General features: G+C 32.8%; 1 protein-coding gene across 14 annotated transcripts in view; it reads left to right on the top strand.

Moving 5' to 3' along the window:
- Nucleotides 1-9,470, top strand: part of RBM26 (RNA binding motif protein 26) — an 83,078-nt gene extending 73,608 nt beyond the window's left edge. For 12 of the 14 annotated variants that reach the window (XM_061435178.1, XM_061435184.1, XM_061435185.1 and 9 more), the window contains one exon: nt 379-1,523. In XM_061435178.1, coding sequence (XP_061291162.1) covers nt 379-468 — 90 coding nt within the window. In that variant the 3' untranslated portion in view covers nt 469-1,523. Of the gene's footprint in view, nt 1-378; nt 1,524-6,235 lie in introns of those variants that run through there. The other 2 variants (XM_061435180.1, XM_061435179.1) reach the window with 2 other exon arrangements.
- The last annotated feature ends 5,919 nt before the right edge of the window (nt 9,471-15,389 follow it).

Below are 15,389 nucleotides of genomic sequence, written 5' to 3'. Positions count from 1 at the left end.
AACTTTATTCAAGTTATTGGTTGATTTAGTGTCAGAGAAGAATTACTGATGTTTTCTTAAAAAAAAAAAAAAAGGTGTGCAGCAATGTTTTGTAGGTATAGAAGATGGCATAATTTGATGAAGAGAGGCAGGAGAAATGGCATGTACAAAGGCTTACAACTTTGATTTTTTTTTTTAGTGTCTGTGATGTAAGCAGTAGAATAGATAGTATTGAGAAACCTTTGAGTGGATAAAGGTTGCTTTTGTTTCTTGAATGGTCTAACTATAGAAATACCTTTTGTATTCGACTCTGTTGAGAGTAATCAGTATTTAAAAGTGTCACCTTTTTTCTTTTCTTTTTTTTTTTGGGTAAATTCCTAAATGCATTTTAACCTAAAGTTTCAGGAAGAGTCTTTGGTGGATGATTCATTACTTCAAGATGATGATGAAGAAGAAGAGGACAATGAATCTCGTTCTTGGAGAAGATGATTTGACTGATCATTGATCTGCATATGATAGAACTCTACCTGTGTTTCATTAGTATTATCTAATGTACTTTTACATATTTGTAAAAACAATTTTTGGTAAAATGTAATGAAGATGGATTTCACAAATAGACAAAAGAGAAGAAAACTACCTTCTGAATCCTGTATTTTGAAAGATTGATGTTTGCGTTTTATTTCAGTAAACAGTTGGTAAAGACATCACACTAGAAACATATGCAATGTTTTTATTACATACTTACTGAACATTACAGAATTATTTGGGTTCTTTGTAATTTAATGAATAGGTCTGAAGACTTAATGACCAATACTTGTTATAACTTAGAGAATTTTGTTTTACTCCAAATAAGGAATGAATTTGCATTTAAAATCTTAATGAATGTTTTCAAAAAATGAATAGATAACATAGTACTCTAACTAAAGTCTCCAAGTTATGTATTCATAATATTACATAGTAGTATGCTTAGGCTTTACTATGTATTAGCCTTTTGTTGGACTTGTGTATGTATTTTACCATATGGGTTTTAATGATAACGGTGTATGACTGCTTTGCATTTGAGTCCTTATGCATTCAGATGTTAAAAAATAAAGTGGAATGGTCTCTTGAAAAGAAAAGAAAAGAAAAAAGCAATGACAAAAAAAAAAGACAATGTTCCTTGATTTAAAAAAAGAAAAAAGAAAAAAAAGAAAGAAAAGAAAAAGAATTAAAATAAATAGACCATTCCAGATGGTGATCTACCCTTCTCCCCAGTTATCACAAAAGGAGCTATAATCACTAACTTATTCTTAATAATGGTTACTGGTACCTTTACAATAATGTACAATCCATTGTTTAAAATTTATACCACTTCAGTTTGGTTTGATCCTATAAACTTTCAACAGATGTCTTAAAATTTAAAAGCAGGCTGATTAGTTTGGAACCAGACTTCAAGTAGAGATAACATTTGGTGAATAAGAAAACATCACATTACATTTTGGATGTATGAAAGAAAACTTGACCATTTGAAGATGTATGAATAAAGAAATGTACTATAGATACTACTTTAGGAAAGCACTGTTTGGTAAGTGTTCCAGTCTGATATTTTAAGTGTGCATTTCCTATACTTCTATAAAAAAAATCTTTGACATTTGCAACAATATTGTGATTTTTAAGTGGACTTCTCTCATGTTCTCTGACAACATGATCATTGAAAGTTGATATAGCAGTTTCTAGGAAATAAATGCGTTCTTTGTAGAATGGAGGGTGGGAGACTACATATTTATCTTTTAAAATTTATCCTTTTGGTTGCAAGTATTTCTGCCCCTTCTGAGATTACAGTGATTATATTGAAAATCACACACAAAAAAACTTTCTTCCCATGCTGGGGTCCTCACAGTCACAAACTGTAATTTCACCACCATAGTCTTTTGCCAGTGGAGTAGCTCATGGATGCTGTTCCTCTTTTTCTTTTCTTCCTCCACTTAAAGTTGTATATATACTCCCAACGGTAGTTCTGTTTCATAGGAACGTTTTGGCTTGCAGTTGATGCACATGTTTATATTTAAAATTTCACTGTCAGATGTCTTTTGTCACAATAGTGACTTTACTCAGAACTTCTTTACTATACTTAGAGCTGTGATATATTTTTATGTATAGTCTCTTGTATGTTGACTATGTGCTATTCTGATTCATTAGGTAAGTTTGTTTTCTTTTCTTTTTAGTAGTCGTGAAAGATGCCAAATTGGCAGAGGCTCACGTTTCTTCTCTTTACACCAAACAGGTATTATAAAGAAAGAAAATCTTTCAAAGGCCAGTTAAATCTCCATACTGATTTTTGGCTTTATAATTTGATTAGCAAATTTTAGTGTGCTATTGTGTAATTATTGTAAAATTCCCTTATAATGTAACTGAAATTATATATTGTTTATTTAAATTCATAAATAGCTAATCACTTTCCCTATTCTTAAATTCTGTCATAACCTAAAATTAAAATGTTTTACACCGTGTTGCTTTGAATGAATCAGAACGCAAGAATGTTTTGATTGGGTCCTAAAGTATGGGGATTAAATATTAGCAACATTTATCAGGTTCATAATTATATTTTTATTATCATTAATATTTTAATTGTAAATATTATTTAGTATTAAATTGCTATTGGATTTTTTAAATTAATGAGTATGTTTATAAAAAAAATACTAGTACTCTACATGTACTTTCATGTGTTCTCATTTAAAACTTAAGATATCCATTTTACAGGTAAGGAAACTTAGGCTAATAGAGATGGAATGACTTGCCCAAAGTGATAGCTAGTAAATAGAAGGACTAGATTTGAATACAGGCACTCTGATTTCAGTGCCAGCTTTTTTAAAAACTATGTTGCTACCTCCTTCGTAATTATTGATCGGGCATGAGATTGTGTTTGCAGTAAATGTAGTAGATGTTACACAAAATTACTAGTCTTTGGTCATTAGCCAGTTCATACCTTAACCATCCCTTTTAATACAGCACTTTGTTCATATCTCTGTTATAGTACTTATGTTGTAATATAGTTTATCTGGTTTATATGTCTGTCTTCCCCACTAGATTACAAGCTCCTCTAAGAAGGGGACCATGTCTTATTCATCTTTATCTCTAGTGATTATCATAAAACCTGGCTCATAGTGGACATTCAGTTGTTTGTGGGATGAATTAATGAATGAATGCATATTTAAATCTCCAATAATGGAGTGACAATTACCTCCCTTGTTAATTCTTATCAATTTTCCAGAAATCTTTCTTGAAGGTCTTCTCAATCATTTGGGATCATCTTAGTAAACAGTTGATTCTGTTAAGTATTGTACCAGTGGGGTTTCTTACAAATAGTGATGGAGGAGTATACACATAGTCTTAGCGGAATTTCCATAGCAATTAGTAAGCTATTAACATTTTGGAATATTAAATGTCTATTTCAGGAGTAAGATAGCCTTTTGGTTTCTATCATTGTGTAAGAACAGAAATGTCAAGAGCCACTAATCTAGTCCATCCCATTAATTTTTTTATATTCAAAGATGAGCAAGTATAGAGTACTGGACAAGTGTTAAGAGATTTAGCTTTTGTTCCCAAACTCTGTAACTAATTCTCTGGCCTTAGAAAAGTCTCTTAACTTATCCAGGGTTGTTTCCTTGTCTGTAAAATGAAAAGGGTTGGACTAGATGATCTCTTCGGAGAAGGCAATGGCACCCCACTCCAGTACTCTTGCCTGGAAAATCCCATGGACGTAGGAGCCTGGTAGGCTGTAGTCCATGGGGTTGCTAAGAGTTGGACACAACTGAGCGACTTCACTTTCACTTTTCACTTTCAGGCATTGGAGAAGGAAATGGCAACCCACTCCGGTGTTCTTGCCTGGAGAATCCCAGGGACGGGGGAGCTTGGTGGGCTGCCGTCTATGGGGTTGCACAGAGTCAGACATGACTGCTGCAACTTAGCAGCAGCAGCAGATGATCTCTTAAGGTTCCTTTCACATCTTTAGTTTCCCTGGTAGTATATTAGTGTTTGATCTAAAACAGTTTAACATATCTATACCAGTTCTCCCTACCTGTTGTTGCTGTTACTGTTTCTATCATCAGTAGAAGCAACTTAGATTTGGTTATGATAAGTCATACAGTGTGTCTTGGTACAGTTTTGTATACTGTTCCAGATGTTTGCTTTTGCTACACAAATTACATTTAACCTAAAAAGTATAGATTAACTTCTGTATTCGCACTTTTTCTTCGTACTTACAACTTCCTTTCAGTTCTAAACTCAGAGTTTAGAACTCTTTTTTATTATAGTATTTACCTAAAACTTGAAATACATTTTTTAATTCTGCAGTTTTCCTTAGAAGTTCTTTGCTATAGTATAGATCTGGGCTGAAGTGGGAATGAAGAAGGAATTGAGATGTAGACAGCTACTTTTTTCAGGAAAAAATGGAAGGAAATTATATATCATTTGTTAAAAGATTGATTAGGATTACCTCAAGGGATGGTGGAGTTGTCATTTTACATATTTCATTCAGTATCTTATGTCTCTACATAGCAGTGTTGTTTTAAATGTTATTGGATAATTGTAACATTTAAAAATTAATTTTGGTAGTTAACCAGTATTCAGCATTTAATGAAATCGTGTTGCATGAATGGGATAGTATTCCATAGCTCTTGTTTTATTTTGTGATATGATCAAATGTATCAAATGATAGTTTACTATTAAGATAAGACTTCACTGTTTTAGCTGACTACCTGTGAAAAGTATGGTTTAATTGGAGGACATTTCTTCTTACTAGAACTGTTTTATGGGGACTGTATTTTCAGTCTTACTTGGAACAATACTCACTGGTTCTAAAGGTTATAAAAAGAAAGCAAACATTTGCTCATCTAGTATGTTGAAATATCAATGGCTATTTTAGAGTATCATACAAACTATCAATTTATATTTTCTTTCTTTTTTCCTTACCTGTAGTGTAAACTAATTATAGAAAAATAGTTTTAGTCCTAGAATTTATGTAAACATTTGTAAGATTTTTTTTTTTTTCTTCCCTTACAAAAAAAAATCTTAGCATTTTAAAACAAAAATGTCCTGTGTAAAAGTTTTGTCTTGTTAGCTTAGTTCAGTAAGCTTGTTAGCTTATTTTTGGTCCTTTACAGTGCTATTCCCATTCTTCTGAAACCCTATATGATTAAAAGTAGAAATTTAATCTAGGGATAAATCATGAACATACAATATTTGTAAGGCAGAAAGAAAAAATTTCCTTTTCCCATATTTTCAGAAACTATCTTATTAACTTTTGAACGGGCTAGTTGCTCTAAGGTATGTATACAGCATACAGGCTTTTAGAGAAGAATAGATTTTTTTGCTCTCTGATTATTGTATACCTATCAGATGACAGCAGATTATCTGACAGATAATCTGACAGATCTGATATCCAGAATAGCTATCTAAAAGACCCAAGAAAGAAAGAAACCTCGGTGAATTTGATTGGCATGCATTAGTAATTTCTAATGAAAACGTTATACTTATTCAGTAGAGAAATTCCTAATTTGGTTCTTGCATTTTATCAGTATTATGTACTTATTAGATTAGTATAATTGAAGCATTTTTTACTTTTTTGTACCAATTTATGTTTCTTTTCTAACCCTTCCCTCCCTGTTAACTTTATTTCATCCATCCTCTTATCTCATCATCCAAGTTAGTCTTCTTTTGTATACCAAACACTGTCTCATTTTGATATGTTCCTTTTTATTTACTTTTGTTGTTTATCATTATGCTTAGTATAGTATTTTATGTCATACAGTGTGATTGAAGAATGAAATGGTTATCCCATGGAGTTTAAGGAAATTACATATATAGCTCACGATTATTTTGTAGTCCTTGGGAAACTTAAGACAATTGTTCTTGCTTTTATTTTTTTATCAATATCTTGAAATTTGTTAATGATTTCTTAAAATTGTTACTTTTCCAACCCACACTGATAAAAATTTACTATATGGTCCATGATGACATTTCCTAATGAAAAATTTGGATCATAATCGTGTTGCCGAGCTGTTACCTGTGCAGCTTAATGAAGCGTGTTGCAGAGAGGTTTTGTTAAAATCATTTTAAACCATGGTTGATCTTTGTAAAATTTGTCTGCAACTTTCATTTTGATTCTTTTCTCAGATGTAATGTTTTTAAAAAGTTAAGGTCATTGTATGGTATGATTCAAGTTTTAGATTTATTTACTGTTTTCAAAGTTTTTTTTAATAGTCTTCTCTTTTTCCAGCAGAGGGAGATCATCATTGCCTGAATTTAGCTTTGTGACTACAACAGCAAGACCTGTTCCTGTCTGGAGACGACTGTTACAATAATATGACACTATCACTTTATGTTTGCCCTTTATCAGTTTGAATAGATGTTTACATGTACCATAATTAGCATTTTTATTTTTCCAGTTCAATTTTAGGGTACATCTGAGTCCAGAAGTAAATCTGAGTGTGTGCTTTGTCTGATCTTATACTTAAATGTTTTCTCCCCTTTATAGCTGTTTGTTTTTAAACACTCTAAGAAGGAAAAACAAATCCTCTTGGTTTTCCTAACATGAGATGAGTTTTCAGGCTCAGCCAAGTTGAAATTGTATCTAGGAAATCTATAAAGCCATGATACTATGTTCATCAGCATGAACAATCTAGAATGATGAAAATGATTAAAAAGTTAAACCGTGGTTTGGCTTTACTTTTTCTGGGCTTTAGGATACATTTCTGGAGTTAGGGTGGTTACTTACAGTAATTTTGAACAAATGGTTAAAATATTTTTTTCACATGGTAATAACTTGCCTGTTTCTTCTAAATATATTTATTGAAGTCTACGCCAAGGCCACTTACCCAAATAATTTTTAAAAAATTCTTAACTCTTCAAAATCAACAAGGAGAATAATTTGCTTTTCAAGTAATATGGGATGATCTGTGAATTATAAATACTGAGAAATATCTAATGAACGTCTCATTTACACACTGTTTCCTTGTTTTCTTCACTTGCAACGAAGACATCAAAGACAATCTTAAAAGCAAGGGGAAATAGTGTGTGTCTAACACTGTTAAAGACTGTAGATTTCTTGCCTTAAGGGGTGTATGTCCGTGTTCTTTATTTATAAGCAATATGGTGTAGAATTATTTATAAAGAGTGAAGTTAAATTTTATTCTAAATTTTCACCCAAAATACTCTCTTTATAATGAGCACCATAAAGTTTTCAGAACATTAATTTCTTAGTATTCCTTCTTGGATTCTCATTAACATTTTAGAAGTTAACACTTGATCACAAGTTTTCATTAAGAGTCCAAATTATATTTGATTCTCTTCACCCTTGTTTTCCTTTTGTTTTTAGTTCCATTCAGCCATGCTCACATTTTCACCTTTTTGTGCAAAGTTAACTGTTCTGCAAGCACTTTTTCTTGAGTATGCATTGCATTTGTCGCCAGGAAAAAAGAATGAATATGTCAGACATAATGTAAATTATCTATTTTGATTCATATTAATTGAAAACAGCATGGTTAATGTAGGCTTGGTTTAAAGGAACAGTAAGTATTTTGGAAATTTTTCTTATGTATGACCTTGTAGCCTACAAGGCATTTTAAAATTAGACTTTTGTATTAGTTCACATTGTAAACTAACGTGTGGCCACTGGGAGTTTGCAGATATTTTCCCAGATTAGTTCAGTATTTTTTCTTTGTAAGGAGAGCTTCTCTCTCTGTGTAATAGTTAGAATAGCTCTAACGTGCTGGGCTGAAAACCCAAAGATAATTCTCTGAAGAGACCGTACTTGGCTGTTATCAGCTTTGGGTTGGTTAATAGCTGTGGATCACATACCACTACTCTGTCTTATTTTGTCATCTTCCTTTTTTTTCACCCCCTTGTTTTTAAATTAAAAACAAAATAAAGCAAAATGCAATTGAACATGCCATTGGGAATCAGAAGTTGAGATGATTTAATTCTCGTTAAAATCATTGCACTTTTTGAAAAATTGCTTTGAGATCTGGTAGGTCAGGTACATATTTTAATAATTTCCCATATGTTTATTAATTAAAGATGAGGATTTTCATTATTTCATTTTCCTGAAGAGGATTCTCATGGAGCTATATGTTGATAACTGTACAGAATCACTTTTGTGTAATTGAATGAAGCAGTTTACCTCTGCACGATTGCATTATGAAAGCCTTTTATATATCTTTATATTTTTCAATATACTTAGATTTTACACTATTAGCTGCCCTAGTCATGCTATATGTGTGTTTTTTTTTTCAAATAGAGTTTATAAATATTTGTGCTCAAAGTACAGATCAATTGAATATTTTTGGTCTTGTTTACAAGAGAAATAATAACTTTAAAGCGATGCAGCCCCTCAAGTGTCTTAGGAAAAAGTCATTGGTGCTACAAAACCTTTCAATATCATTTTTCAACCTGTTATCCAGACTTTGCTGAGCTTAAATCTATGATTGCTTATAACTTAATCTAATCTAGCAGCATAATTATAAAAGTGGTCTGTGATGAGCCAGGTAAAGAGCCCAGCCAATTAGAAACACCCTGTAATTTAAAGAGAATGATGCAGAATGACATACTAATTGGTGTCCAACTTCCCAGAAAGAAAACATTTTCTTCAATTTGTCAGCAGCTCTTTTGATAAGAGGAATGGTTAATATGACTAGACTAAAAAAAAAAAAAAAATGATACGTTGAGCATGGCTCAGTTTTCCCAGTTGCAAATGGAAAACTTTTCTAATCCTAAAAAATGGTGTAATCCTCTTCTGCATTCAATTCCCATCTGTCTTTTACTCATCAGGAGGCAGAGTAATTCTTAAATATTTATAGAACATTTGATGAGTTGTAAAGAGATGTATTATTTACATTGTACAAGTTTTGTGTTGATGTGCAGATTTTCTGCATCTGCAAGACTTCATTCCAGCATCTTAGTGAATGTTCTTAGGATACAGTTTTTAAGTATCAGCAAAGCATTCATAGATGTTTACTTTTGATTCTCAGAATCCTGAACCTGTTTTGGGTGTAATATTACTTCAGAACATGTCTGGCACAAGATTTCCTTTAATAGTGGTTTAGTTGAACTCAATTTCTGTGGATTGTTGAACCTAAAAGCACCAAAGGAATTCTTTCTTGTCTGGAGACTGGATTATTCCAATTTTTAATACCTGTGCCCATAAGTATCCCATTTCATGAATGTGTGTTGGCATGGGGGGAAAATTCCCTGCTCTTTGAGTGGAGCGAAAGTAATTGGTTAAGCTGTAGCAGCTTTTTTGTTTATTTTTAAAGTGATAAAACTTGAAAATGGTAAAACTTGAACTAGAAAACTACTCTTGTATGCCTAGAATGTTTATAGTATTATGTGTTTATGTGGGGTTGTCAACATTTTTATTATTTATAGTTGAATTATGTTGTTTTGTTTGTTAATACCCATAATGTTTATTATTTTTATATTTTGAAAATTTTTTAAATAAAATAGTCTTACTAAAAGCATTTGTTAACTTTTTAAAATTGTCCTGCATTTTGCATCAATTATATTAACATAGAGTAGAAAGGAGAATTTGCAGCTCTCAGGCATTGCACAGTTGAAAATTCTGAAAATATTTATATGAAGAAATGGCTCTATATTGCCTCTTCCTCTCTTCACAGCCATTCTCACTTAAAATTGTTTTAAATCACCTTTGGTACCAAAGTGTTCTTGACTCCTTTTGTCACACATATACAAAAATCTTCCGTATCCCTTTTCTCCCTAGTTCCTGCCTATTTATTGCTGGAAATGTTCTCTTTATTTCATTTGGGGACTAAAAAGTTTCTCCTTATCATGAGTGATTGTATAACGATACTCTAATATCAGAGAAGGACTACCATAGATTCTGAAGTGAAATTAGAGACATGAAGCATTTCTGTCAACCTCGAAGGCCAATGAAAGTTTTCAGAACGTCCCTCCATAATTTTCAGTTTTCATCTGAATGTTTATTCTCCTGATCTAATTTGATCTGCTTTTCCAGCATTCAACATGTTCATTTCATGCTTTTATTGAGTGAACAGTATTGTGATATTTTTTGTGTTTTTTTTTTTAATTGCAGATATTCCTTCTGTTATCTATAACATGGGTTAAATAAGTTTGGTAGTTGCCTATCTTCCACTGTTTCTACAGGAAAATACATTATCATTTCAAAGTGCATAAGTCAATAAAAATCCAATTAGAGATCTGGTTATGAAATAGAAGTCTCTGGCTTGAAGTAGAGGATTTTGGTTAATACATGATGACAGTAAAATTATTAAAAATTATATAATATGTGGAATATTTGCAGAATAATCATGTTAGCCTTCACTTAGCCTGGGAAATACTTCTGTATAGAGTATGAGTGGATTTGGTCTTTTTTAATCCTGTAAAAAATCACATATGACATACTGTCGAAAAGCTAGACATTCAAAATAAAAAGACAAAGAGGTAGGATGATAGAAAGCCTGTCATTTACAAATGATCCCCAGACATTTTAAAATGGGATTATATAATGCATATTGCTTTGTCTTTCGGTGTATGGTAATAGGTTAATATACCATTTTTAAAGCCCCTCCATTTGTAGATGACTCACAGTGTATTGTCTCCTCATTTGGGGCACTTAGGACTTTTCCAGCTTTTATTTTATTGTAAATAATGCCATATCCTTAAACATCTTAGATTATTTCTTCAAGATATTTTCTCAGAACTGCTGCATCAAAGTACATTATTTTTTAAATGATATACTTTAATTTGATCTTTTATAGGCAGATAGGTATGAACACCTATTTTCATAATTTAGCTTTGGAAAAGACCATTCATTCAGTTTTCTTTGTAAATGTGTTGAACTTACTGAAATTGTTCTAAACGTAGCAAATTAATGCTTGTTATAGTGGTTAAGCTCTTTTTATTTTCTATAGTATGTTGTGGCAGGATTTTATATTCCCTACCGTAGCAGTTTGTTTCCCCCTTGAGAAGTACAGATTTGTATACTTTTGTCACAGCATTTTATAAACTTTCAAGAACTTACACAGTCTCATAACTAGTCTTATTGGACAGTAGGGCAGATAACCTTTGTCTTTATTAAATAAGTTAAATGACAGAATAAGGACTGGAATTTCCACTTCTTAATACCATAGCCACTATAAGAATACTCAAAGAGGTATCAAATAATTTACAGTAAAAACAAACTCCCCTTATTTTTTATCTCAGCTCTGCAAACTGCTTCCAGAAAAATTTGTCTTCCCCATGAAGTTCATGAACATTCGTGATTGAAGTACATAAAGAGAAGTAAACTGTGAAAAAAATTACGTAGAAATGAGAAAATGATGAGTTCCATATGTTTCCTTATATAAAAGTCCATTTTTAGAAGAGTCATTTTATTCAAAATAATAAGATTCCTTGCAAAATATTGCTTGAATATCCTGAGCTATCCATGGTCATGTTTTATCTAATATTTTTTCTAATATATAATATGACAGTTCCAGTATTCAAGGGTTTTACAGTGTTATAGCAGAGTTTTCTTAAATTGATCATTAATTTACTTTTTATATATCTCAAATGTGTATTATTGAAGTACTATGCAAGAACTTGTATTCAGTGCTGTGAGAATCATTCTGATAATCTGAAATATAATATGCCCTGTATTTGTGTTGAAGATTTTGAATTTAGGTCATGGAGTTAATGAAAAGACCAATTTTATATTTCTGACTTCCAAGAGGGTACAGTACAAATTACCAAAAAGTAAACCTTAAGAGTCTCACATTTTGACCTTCTTTTTCCTAATGTTAAAATGCTATTTGTCCTTAATATCTTATTTAAATCAGAATTTTCAGAGACATTACCAATCTATTTTTTTTAAGTAACATCTGTGACTTAAAACTTAATAGATACCCTTTATTTTTTTTTAAATTAAAGTCTGTGTTGGAGAAATACTTAGAAATTATAACTGAAAGTTTGGAGTTAGAAGCAAATTTGTACTAAGTTTAATGCAGTATTTTGCTTGTTTAGGGTTTTGGTTTTTGGTGATAAATAACTAGTAGATGATGTGCCAGCTTTACATTTTTTTTCTTATCAAGTTAATATTCAGAATTAAATTAATGATTAAAAACGAGATCTCTGGCATTTAACAGTTGTCATGTCTGCCTAAGGTAAGAATTTAAGTAAAAACCAAATAGGTATCTTGACAAAAACACTGAATACTGAACCAGTTACTAGTCATGACAGTCCTCATGCATGTCATATTTAGAATAGTATGAAAACTGCATATATTAAAAACAATTGTAACCAACAATTCAGTCAACCTAAAAGAAGTAGGTCTTTTAAATTTTGTTTTGTCAAGGTCTCCAGTGGAAAGGACTTCCCTGGTGGCTCAGACGGTGAAGAGTCTGCCTGCAATGCAGGAGACCTGGATTCGGTCCCTGGGTTGGGAAGATCCCCTGGAGAAGGAAATAGCAACCCACTTCAGTATTCTTGCCTGGGAAATCCCATGGACAGAGGAGCCTGATGGGCTATGGTCCATGAGGTCGAAAAGAGTCGGGCATGACTTAGCGATTAAACCACAAGCACTGAGAAAAGGAGAGAATTCCCAGAGTGGGAGTGCTCACAAAGGAACAGATCCATCTAAGGTGCCAAGGATGGGAAAAGGATAGGCTATAGATTTAGTCCTGCATTTGTGGAAGTTCTGACCTGGAAGCAAGTAGTACATTTTCATTTTTCTCAACTGGTAAGCTTTATGTAGCACCAAAAGACAAGGAAATTCCATGGAAAAGCATGTCTCCAGAGCACATCTATTCAGGGTCCTACTTGCGTTTCTCATGGGAGAGCAAGATGGGGATTATGATAGCAATTTGAGCTAGTTCTTATGTCCCTCCTCACAAAGAACTCTAATCTGACAAGAGAGCATAAGCCATACCATTTACGCCTAATGTCCGGATTTGATGTCCCAGATTTTTTTTTTTTCCCCTATTTTTACTGTGCTGTGTACGTAACCTACCTGTAGTAGTTCTTCCTCAGTTGGACCTGGAAATGTTCCAAATGTGAACAAGTATGGTGTACTGCATACAGTAGATAGAAAAATCATTTGTATTTCTAAATAACTACGTTGGAATACAAGGAGGCTGGAATTAAAAATACAGTGCCAATTCTAGTAAATGAAAAAGCCACATACTTAGGTGTAAATCTAACAAAGTGTGTGCAGGACTTGTCTGCTGAAAACTACAAAATGCTGATAAAAAGTATCAAAGGAGACCTAAGGAAATGGAGAGACAGTCCTATGTCAGAAAGCCCAAAAGTAAATATGTCAGTTCTCCCAGAACTGGTAAACAAATTTAACACTGATAACACAGGTTTAACATAATTTTGTGTGTGTGTGGACACAAGATCGTACTAAAATTTATATGGAAAGGCAAGAGAACTAGAATAAAACAATTTTTTAAGAGACTAATAAAGTGGAAGAAATCCAATTTTAAGAGTAATTTTATAGCTAAAGTTATCGAGACTGTTCTTTTTTAAAACTTTTTATTTTGTATTGGGATATAGCTGATAACTATGTTGTGATAGTTTGAGGTGAATGGCAAAGGGATTCAGCCATACATACACGTCTATCAATTCTCCCCCAAAGCTCCCTGACTATCTCTTCTCATCCTTCTCCTGGACAATCATAAGCTTGATCTCGAAGTCTCTGAGTCTGTGTTTTGTACGTAAATTCACTTGTATTATTTCTTTTTAGGTTCCACATAGAAGGGATGTCATACAATATTTCTTCTCTAAACTGGGCTCTTTATGGGAGAGATAGACACAGATCACTGGAATAGCATAGAGGTCACAGGTGCACATGAGTATGTCCAACTGATTTTTAACAAAGTGCCAGAACAATTGAAGAAATACAGCCTTTTCAACAAATGGTCCTAGGACAATTGAACATCCGTTGGCAAAACCAAAATGAACCCTGAGTTAAATCTTAGACCTTACTCAACTCAAAATGGATCGTTGACTTAAATATGTGACTATAATAAGAAAAAAAAATCCAGGAAATCTTTGGAACCTAAAGCTAGGCAAGAAAAGTTCTTAAGACGATACCAAAAGCTTAATCCATAAAAACATGATAGATTGGACATCATCAAAATTTAAAACTTTTGCTCTGTGAAAGAATTGGTTAAAAGGACAAAAAGATAAGCTACAAAGTAGAAGACGACTTGCAAACCATGTTTCTAGTATATGTCAGAATTGGTATATAGATTATATAAATAACAAAGCTCAAGAATGAAAAACAATCCAAGTAGAACATAGGCGAAAGACGGAGCTGTTTCATCAGAAATGACATTCAGATGGCAAATAAGTTCATGAGAAGATATTTAACATCTTTGGCCATTAGGGAAGTGGAAATTAAAATCACAGTGTGACATCACTACATACCTATCAGAACGGCCAAAGTAAAAACCGACGTCAAGGATGCAGAGAAACTAGATCACATCGCTGGTGGGAGTTGAATAGCCACTCTGGATAACAGTGTGGTTTCTTAAAAAGCTAAACATAACAACTGTCACACAAACCAGCAGTTGTACTCTTGAACATTCAACTTACTTTCACATATGTACACAAATATCAGAGGAGCTTTATTCATAACAGTAAAAAATGAAATAATCCATATTATTCAATGGGTTAATGGTTACTGATACATCCATTTCAGGAAAATACTCAACAGTAAGAAGAAAACTATCGATTCATGCCACTTCTGGATCAATCTCCAGAGACTACACTGAATGAAATTAGCTAGCCCCAAAAGGCTATTGAATGATTCTATTTACATAACATTCTTGAAATTGTCGACAAAGTTTGAGATGGGGAATACCAGTAGTTGCCAGTGATTTTGGAGGTGGGAGGGAAGTGATTGTGAAAGGACAACATTAGGGATCCTTAGGATGATGGAAATGTTCTCTATTTTGTCTGTCAATATGAGTATACTGGTTGTGATAACCAGTACAATTTTTGAAAGATTTACCATTGGATTAGGGGGAATTTGGTAAAGGGTAATGGGATCTTTCACCATTATTTCTTACAACTGTATGTGAATTTTAATTTTCACAAAGGCAGAGTAGCATCTAGTCCCAGTTTAGAGTGCAATCTAAGGAAATGTCTTGGATGTGTGCTCTCCCTAAAGAATGAGGTCTTGAGAGCAAGTATCTGAGGTATGTAAAAGGAATAAATGGAGTTTGAGCACTTGAAAACTTTTGAAATTAGTGCAGACTTATTTCTCCCACTGGTTAAACCACAACCAGTGCCAGTAGATGAAGTAGTCCTATGTGTATGTTGACTCTTAATTCTTCCCATCAGCATTGCTGCCTGAAAGGACTTCAGACTGAGAAATGGCACCACCTATGAGAAGCTGGGAGATGAGAAAAAAA

Source organism: Bos javanicus, chromosome 12 (genome assembly GCF_032452875.1).
Source record: "Bos javanicus breed banteng chromosome 12, ARS-OSU_banteng_1.0, whole genome shotgun sequence".
NCBI lineage: Eukaryota > Metazoa > Chordata > Mammalia > Artiodactyla > Bovidae > Bos > Bos javanicus.
Note: the sequence above shows the minus strand (reverse complement) of the source record. Positions and strands in the feature narration are given on the sequence as shown.